Genomic DNA, 8,988 nt, shown 5'->3' on the forward strand with positions numbered 1-8,988 from the left:
ATATCCCCTGATCATAACTGCTGTGCCCTATAGCTCGATACATCTAAGAAAGAGGAAGAGCATTATTTCTCAGAGCACGGCCGAGCTGAAGTTCAAAAATTAGACTCATGGTTAATCTTAAACCCGGGAAAGTGATAGTCAGAGAGTGGTCTCTCCTGGAAGATGATGCCCTGCCCACCAGGCCAGGGACCAGCTAGCCTCGCTCTCCGAGTTTCCCAACCCGCAGAGTCTTCTCCCTTTCCCGCAGGAAGTAGGAGAAGCGCTCGCTGAGGCTCCGCCCCGACCCGAACTCCGTCCGCGCAAGCTGGTCTCTGCCTTGTTCCCAAGGGAAAGTGGTGCAACCATGAGCTCGGCACCAGGCGCTGAGGCTTACTTCCGCAGAAGCAGTTTGTTCTGGTTTACCGTTATCAGCATCTCCTTTGGCTACTACACGGTAAAAGCAGCGAGCGGAGTAATGGCTCTATTCAGGGTCCGTGCTTGCGGAAGAGGGCAGGTCGCGCAGGCGCAGTCCCGGCGCCCGCGGGCTGGCGCCGCGGGGGAGGGGACTGGAACCCGGAAGACGCAGGAGCATTGGTCCAGAGAAACCGGCTACTCGGGCTTTCCCTGTGTGGGGTGGGCACGGCTTCCCACTCGATAACTCTGTGTTTAAATCTTTCAAGATGGTGGTGGCGAAGTCGGAGGCCTGCAAGGCTGCTACCGTTTTTAGGCCCGCCAGCCCCTCGTTGGGCGAGGGCTCTGTGGGAGCGCGGTTTTGCGCTTGCGCTTCTGCTGGTTGCCCAGGTCTCTGAAGTCAGCAGAAGTTCGATGGGCCGGCCCATAGCCAGTTTCTGCTTTTAAAGTGTTCCTGCGTTTCCGTTCTCGCTCCTTCACGGTTGCTCCAACTTAACCGAGTCTGAGTAAAGCTTACTGAGGGGGAAAGCAAGTTGACGGACTGCCATAGGCCTGCAAAGTCAGGGGAGGACTTCCAAAGCAGAATGTTTGAGGCACTTGGAATTGCTTGGAAAACCTAAAGAATGGGTAGGATTTAATTGATCAGAAAGGATAGAAAGGATAGAAATGTTATGGCCTAGATGTAGAATCGGGAAGGCGGGGGTCTCTGCTGAGAAGGAGAGCGATTTTTGTTTGGCCGACAGTTCGTTTAAAGGATAACGGGAAAGACTGGAAAAGCAGGTTGGGGAGTAACTTGGTATAATTTCGAATGAAGGCAAAACTTACTGGGATATTGCCCGAGAGATCCTTGACATGCAGTATTTGTCTTGCTCGCAGTGTTTGTTGTGAAATCTGACCACCTTTGTCCTGATTCCCCATATGTAAAATGGAGGTATTGGGCTGAAATTTTTCAAAGGTGCTATTCCTTACTATGATTCTGCATCTCTGGTTAGTTATAATATGGGTAAAGGAAAGCTTTGGTGACTTCAAAGAGAGCTAATGTGGAGCCGTTAGATGCTGCCCCTTGGTTTTCAAGGATGCAGTGATATTTTATGCTTTCTTTAAATTTTAGGTGTCTAACAATATGATGGGAAAGGTAGTACTGCTCTTGACTGAGATCTGAATAGGATAATAAGTTTTGGAACTATTGGATCTTATTTATTCTCAGAAAAGCCTAAGCTGACAGAGGCTACAACACAGGGACTGAGAGAAAGTTGGTAAGGTTACAAAATCCTTATGTGATTAAGTAGTTGCATTTAACACTTCACAAACCTGATCTTACTTATTTTCCAATTCTGTACAGTGGATCAGTCCCAGTTTTAGAGGTAGAAAAAGTGAAAGAAAAAAAAAGGATCCTGAAGTAAAGGGATTTGGCTCAAGCCATAATTCCTGCAGTAAAGAATCTAGCTAAAGTACATAAACTCTTAAAATTTGTCAATAACCTTTATAAAATAATGTTTTTGGTGGAATTCATTAAGAATAGAAGTCGTCCAACCTGGGCACTGAGTCTGATACCCCCAGTTTCCTCAGCACAAATCTACCAAATAGCTTTTAGAAAACAGAAGTTGAAAGTAGAAGCCCAGTTCAGAGTTTCTTTGGTCTATTCTTGTTTTTGTGGAATTAGGATTATTTTATAGCCTTTCTCAAAACTAAACATTTGCTGATTTAAGTGACCCAATAGGTATTGTGTGCCTCTGGTTCTCTTTCAGTGGGTTGTCTTCTGGCCTCAGAGTATTCCTTATCAGAGCCTAGGACTCCTGGGCTCCTTCACTCAGTACTTGGTGGACCATCATCACACCGTACTACGCAATGGGTAAGGAGAGCTGCAGAAATGGGATATGGACACATCAGCTCCAGTCTCACTGTGAACCTGGGAGGCCTGCAGTTGCTTTCATATATCTGAAAGCGGTGCTAGTTCACATTAAAGCACCTTTTTGTGGTTTCTGTGTTAGATTTCATCAGATAACCATCACCTTAAACTAGGCTGACTTTTGTTTCAGATATTGGCTTGCCTGGCTGATTCACGTGGGAGAGGCCTTGTATAGCATGGTATTGTGCAGGTAAGTGTTTTTAATAGGTCTTTGTTGCTTCTCTGTATCTAATATAAGGTGAGAGTAGCCACATTTAAATAATTCATACACTTGCAGGCCGAGAGTACTCTCAAGGTAGAGGAGTTGAATCCCCACGCCTAATACTGAGCCTAGCCCAAAGGGAGTACTCAATAAATTTTTAATGAATTAATTAATTTCATTGGTGTTAGCCAATTACCTAGTTACTTAATTTAGATGATTTTTCTAATTTTTTTTTTAAATTCTTTGCACCAAGGGGAACAAAAGATAAGGAGGCTACCTTTTGGTTTGAAAAAAAACTGAGTTATTGACTGAGGCCAATGATTCTCAATTTTAGTTTCACAGCTGAATCACCTGAGGAGCTTTTTCCAGACCCATAGATACTGATCTGTCTGGTAGGCCTTGCTTCAGACATGGGGATATGTTATTTTTACAAGCTCCACAGATAATTCTGGAATGCAATGCAAGCTAAGAGCCCCTTGACTAGATGCTACTCAGCAAGTTCCACTGTTACTAGAAAAAGTTCTCTTTACGTTTGTATTTTATGTAGCATGTACAAAAAGTATGGTGTAATGAAAAAGATGATTATGGTAATGCCAGAGTATTTTGCAATTAATTTTTTTCTGGTCAAGATTAACTATCACCTCTTTTTATTGTTGTGTAACTTCTAAAAGTGGAAAAGAAGGTACTTTATTATTACCGTGTTTCTTTTTTTGAATTCCAAATGTTTAATAAGTCATGATTTCCTTAAAAAATTCTATTAAAAGGAAATAAACATTTGCTTACATGTATATTCTCGTTAACCAAATTTCATCCACATGATTTGAATGGTGCCATAGAAACTAATTTGTTTTAAAACAGGTTATTTCATACATTAGATTTTAACAATAGTTTTTCCATTTGGATGAGGTCTAATTGATTAAATATACTGTGTTTTCATAATGAAAATAATTACTGTATCTTGGGCAAACACTATGTTAGACACTGCTAAGTGCTTTAAAAAGATTATGGTACTCTGTCTTCTGGTTGATTAAACAAACTGGACTTTCCAAGAGAGGAGCGGAAAGCAGCTTTATTCTTTCTCACCCCTCTCCAAGGAATCTTAACCTGTGGGTTATTTTCTGCCTCCCACCCTAGCCCCAGATGAAATCTGAAGTAGTTCCACAGGTTTTCCTTGTGATAGTATTTGGTCCAGTCTAATCTATTTATTAAAACTATAAACTTACCTAATTGAGAATACCTGTTCTCATCCAGCCGGGGCCTGCTGTGGGGAAGAGAATGTAGTTGATGTCTTCTCTCTCATGCTACCTTTTTTCCCTATTCACTAGCAGCTGCTTGTTTCACCTTTAAATGGTGAGAGTAGTTAGGGGAAATAGGGCACAGTCAGCCTTGTGAACAGGCAGCTGGATGCCATGCATGTTGCATACCCTGCGTTGGCTCGTCTCTCCAGAAGGGCCCTGGTGAATTTGGGGGAAACCGCCCATCACTAGGAATCTCCTCCTGCAGTTCTCTGACAGTTTCTGCTGATGCTTCCCCCAGCATGCTGTTTGCAGTTTCCCTTCAGATCGATGATTAGGGGGAAATTCCCTTTATCGAGATCTCTTCTATCCTTCGGTTAGGCCTCTAGGGTGGGGTCCCTTTTAAGCTCACCCATGCCAGTGCTCATCGGCAAGATCCTTATGGCTCAGGATAACAGCTTCCTTGTCCCTCCATGGGATAAATTTGCAAGTGTACGCAATTCCCAATCCAGCCATATACCTTTGCTCTCCTGTCACGCAAGCTGACCAATCTTTAAACTTTTGAATTGGATGTTAATTCTTTCCCCTGAATTCCAGGGGACTTGTGGTTATGATCTCCAAGTGGTTATGTTGAAGCTGTTTTTTGGGCTTGACTCGTGATAGGAAATGCCGCAGCACTAGGACCTCTTTCCAATGGCTCCTTCAACCGCTCAGTGAAATCTCAGCTTGGAAGCATGTTGTCCAATCCCTCAACTCACAGTGCTGGAATACTTGCCACATATCTTGTTGTTGGCATTTGGAACCTCTAAAATCAAAAGACTCAAATTTAAAATCATACTATCCAGTTCTTTGAAGGGCAGAGGGAGGAGAGGCATAGAAAAGCTAGGTCACTATTATTATTTTCTTGCCATCATTTCTTTTTGGTCTAACGTTGCAGCATATCATTGGTCACTATAAAACAATATTTTTTGAATTACGAATGAATGAATTTAAGTTAATGAATCAATTTGCAAAGAGATGTAGTGCATTTGTAGCCTCCCGAATCCCACTATCCAGCAATAAAAAGGAATTCATGGATTCCTTTTAACCAGAGATAAGATTGGACTATATGTTTGACTTTATAGCCACCATAATATGTAAACATACAAATATAAACTCTTCTGTATCCTTTTACCATTGTCATTTATGTCCTGTTTTTCCATGTCTATACCTATAAGCTTATTCATTTTACTAATGCTTAGTATTCTGTTATATGGATGTGCCTTAAATGTATTTATGTACTTAATAAATTCCCCTTCTGATGGACTTTTAAGCCTAGTTTTTATTATAAATAACACTGTATGAACATGAATTTCTCATACATCCTGGCCCACTTTGATATAGGTTTCATTTTTTTATTGTTCGTTGGTAGAGTGTGTAAATATAGGTTTTTTTTTAATCTCTTAACCTTATATTCAGTGGCCTTGCTAAATTCATTTATTTTAATAGTTCATCTTCAGATTCTCTTTAATTTTCTAGGTACATACACAATGGTGTCTAGAAATAGAATATTATTTCTTCCTTTCAGTTCTCTATGTCTCTTATTTATGTTTCTTCTTATTTCACTGAGTAGTACCTCCAGTACAGTATCGACTAGATGTGGTGATAGTTAGCATCCTCGCCTTGTTCCCAATCAAAGGGAAAGCGTTCAACATTTTACATCAAGAGTCGTGTAGATCTCTATCAGAATAAGGACGTTCCATTCTGTCTCTAAATTTGCTGAGAACTTAGATTCAGAATGGATGTTCAAATTTATAAAATGCTTCTGCATTAAGATGATCACATGATTTTAATTTGTCAGTGTGGAAAATTACAGTTGACCCTTGAAGAACACAGGTTTGAACTGCATGGGTCTACTTATAGACAATTTTTTTTCAATAAACACAATTGGCCCTCCATATCCATGGGTTTCATATCTACGGATTCAACCAACTGCTGATTGAAAATAGTATCTTCAATCCACAGTTGGTAATCCGAGATGCAGAGAGGCCAACTATAGTTAAGTTTTTGGAAGAGTCAAAAATTATGTGAGAATTTTCAACTGTGTGCAGTGTCGGTGCCCTTAGTCCCTACATTGTTCAAGAATCAACTGTATATCAGTTTTACATATATTGTATTTAAATTTTGTTTTAAATTAAGTCTTCCACATGAGACTTATTTAGATACAGATGAGATTATAGCAAGCCATTCACTTCAATTGAGTCATTTTCTTTTGAGCTTTGTTTTAAGCAGTTTAGTTACAGTGTTCATTACTGCTAGATGCCAGGCCCTTTCCTACGTAGTTTGTGTATATTATCTCATAAATCATATCAATTTGATGAAATAAATACTATTATTCCTACTTTTCAGACAAGGAAACTGATTCTGAGAGAAAGTGAGTGACCTGCCCAAGGTCACAGCTGGTAATTGTCCAAGCTAGGATTTACATCTGGTCTATGTTCAAACACTTGCTATAAAGCCATACCAGTGCTTTTTAACCCTATTTGCTCATCAAAATTACTTAAGAACAGTTTTATCATACAGTGCTCCAGGCAGTAGCCAGACTGTTTCTCTAGGAAGAGTGTAATAGCCTAAATGCACAAGAAACGTGAAAATAAATGAAGTCACCATTCGAGTTAGGAAGCTGAAAGAAAATGGTAAAGAAACCCAATGAAAATAGAAAGCGTACACTTTTTAAAAAATAGAAAACAATAACTCCTGTAAAACCATAACTAAAATTCTGGTTAAAATTAAATTTTTTTTTCTTTTTTAGATCTAAAGGCATCACGAATGGTCGGGCTCAACTACTTTGGTTCCTGCAGACTTTGCTCCTTGGGATAGCCTCTCTCTCCATCTTAATTGCTTACAGACCAAAACACCGAAAACAAACTTAGAGAAGCTATCTGAAAGCTTTCTCTATTCTTGGACTTCCAGTCTCACCTTTTGTGGGGGGTGCTGTGTTTACTCTTTATACTTTCTAGAATGTTAAGATCTTCTACTCTTCATTATGTTATACTCTCTGGTTGAACTCGAGTAGATAATAGGAAAAGATTTTAGCTTTCCAATTCCACAGACTAACCTGTTTTGCAGAGGGCTTCTAGCTACCTTCTTGAGGTCCTTGGTCGTGTTGGTGCTCGCTCTCTGTCATCTGATTTGAGCCATGTACTAAATTCGCTTGTTGGTATACCTTTGCTCCCACCTTCTGAGTAAAACGCCTTACCGTTACCACCACCACCTTAGTTCTCCTTTCCCAGAGATTTTTCTACCTTTCTGGACCAAGAAGGAGTAACATGTCCACAACACATCAATTCCACACACGTTCATTAGCACCTTTGAGGCAGGATCTTATCTTCTTAAACTGTTATTTCTCATACTGCTGAGGAAGATAAGCAAGTGCCTGGACCTGGGCAGGCTGAGCAGTTACATAGAGGCACAAAGGACAGGCCGAAGACATCCAAGAGGAGAGGACTGGGGAATGCCTTCCCTGATCCTGCCAGTCAGAATGACCCTTCCCTCCACATGGCCCCTCAGACACAGTGCCGTATGGTGTGATCTGTGGTGCCACCAGGTTACTCCTTCAGGTCAGGATCACATACTAGCTTTATTTTTCCTCTAGCACCTGTCCTGTCGCCATACACACAGGTGTTCTAGTGTTGATTGAACAAAGGAGAGAAACTCTGATTTCACTTTCCATTCCAATTGGAATGATACCATTCCAATTTTTTTAATGAAAACTACAGAACCCATTCAGTGTACCCTCATCCCAAAAGCAGAAGATTGCCCTTGACTGGTAGTACCACCTTTCTGTGGGTCATCTGGTGGGAAAACTATCTTTTTCACACTTTTCTATTCTTGGACCCTTTCTCCAGACTCTCATTGTCTCCCTCCAGCTTCGGCTTACTCCAACTCAGATGTTTCTGTTATAGAGATTCTAGTCCATGGGTGATCCTCCTGGTTACTGTCACTCTCATTCACCTCATTGTACTTTATTGGTATTGACTTGTTGGGTCAGAAGATTCGTTGACTATCTCCCAACCCTAATATAATGCCTGTCACCTCCAAGAACCATGTGGGCTCCTTTACGGAAGAACCAACCACCTGTTTGTTCTCTAGAGACTAAACCTTACGTTCCTTCCATGATGTAGTAGGGCATGTTAGTTATTTTAAGCAAACATTTATGAGAAAGAACCCCCTCCCCCCAAAAAGAGACCCCAAGAAAAAGCACAATCCTGAAAGATTATGGACTCTAATTGTTTCTGATGGAGAGTAATTTCTACAAATAAGTATGTCTTTCCCTCTGTTTCTCTTGTGATGAGGGGTCATTTTTTAGAGTTAAACATCATGGAAACAACTCATTTTTTAAAGCATAGTCCTCTTCAAGGGAAATAATGATAATGGCATTAGTCGTGCCAGGAACAATATGTTAGATTTTTAGTGAAATGGAATAATTCGAATAAAATGCTGAGAACCGTCTCTCCAGTCAAGTGCTCTTTATGTATGTTAGTTTTGTTGATAATATTGTCACACATTTGATTCTCCCTTTTCTCAAATAGACTCTGTTGTGGAACTCTGTCTAGTTCAGATATCAGGGATTTTTTCCCACTAATGAAACACAGAAAGCCCCAGTTGGAGGGCGTATACTGCTCATATTTGTAGAGCTGCGCACAGCCCACTTAATTCCTCCATGCACACCGAGCTGTTGTGGACGTGAGCATCTCCTTTCATTGTAGGATTGTCCTCCAGTCTCCATTTACATTTCCTTCAGTATTTGATACAGTCTATGCAGCAAGTGAGAGAAGTGTTGTGAATTTTTTCTTAAAAGCCAAAAGTATAAAATCCTGTAATTTTATTTGGAGTATTATCATGGCTTCAGCAAAAAAGCATCTTTAGGGAGTAAATGGTGCAAGTCATCCACTTTACAGACCAATGAACTGCAGCCCATCAAGGTGAGGGAACAACATCACACAGAGGCCAGGCTTGATCTGTTTCTCCTCTTCCTGACAGTTCAAGAACTTAGAAGTAAGTACGTGAAGAAAAAAAAAAATGATATCTTGGCTTTGTATTGCAGTCATAGTGGTGATACAGGAGAAGCATCTTTATGTTGAGTTTGGATGAGAAAAGATCAGAGACATTTTACTGGAAGCAACCACAGAGGCCCCGAAACTAGACTCTTCCTGCCTGCTTCTCCCCGCCTCCCCAAAGATGTCAAGAACAAGTATAGTTCTGAAGAACAA

The 8,988-nt window shown here is 40.7% G+C and overlaps 1 protein-coding gene across 2 annotated transcripts; it reads left to right on the plus strand.

Moving 5' to 3' along the window:
- The first annotated feature begins 246 nt into the window (after positions 1-246).
- On the plus strand, positions 247-8,233 carry TMEM254 (transmembrane protein 254). Of its 2 annotated transcripts, none has more exons than XM_016164994.2 (4): positions 247-469; positions 2,139-2,242; positions 2,430-2,489; positions 6,528-8,233. In XM_016164994.2, the coding sequence occupies exons 1-4, from the start codon at positions 344-346 to the stop codon at positions 6,646-6,648; spliced, it is 411 nt and encodes a 136-aa protein (XP_016020480.2). In that variant the 5' UTR covers positions 247-343; the 3' UTR covers positions 6,649-8,233. The 2 variants fall into 2 exon arrangements, with proteins under 2 accessions (XP_016020480.2, XP_016020482.2); XM_016164996.2 differs by having other exon boundaries at positions 252-433.
- The last annotated feature ends 755 nt before the right edge of the window (positions 8,234-8,988 follow it).

Source organism: Rousettus aegyptiacus, unplaced genomic scaffold (genome assembly GCF_014176215.1).
Source record: "Rousettus aegyptiacus isolate mRouAeg1 unplaced genomic scaffold, mRouAeg1.p scaffold_m13_p_6, whole genome shotgun sequence".
NCBI lineage: Eukaryota > Metazoa > Chordata > Mammalia > Chiroptera > Pteropodidae > Rousettus > Rousettus aegyptiacus.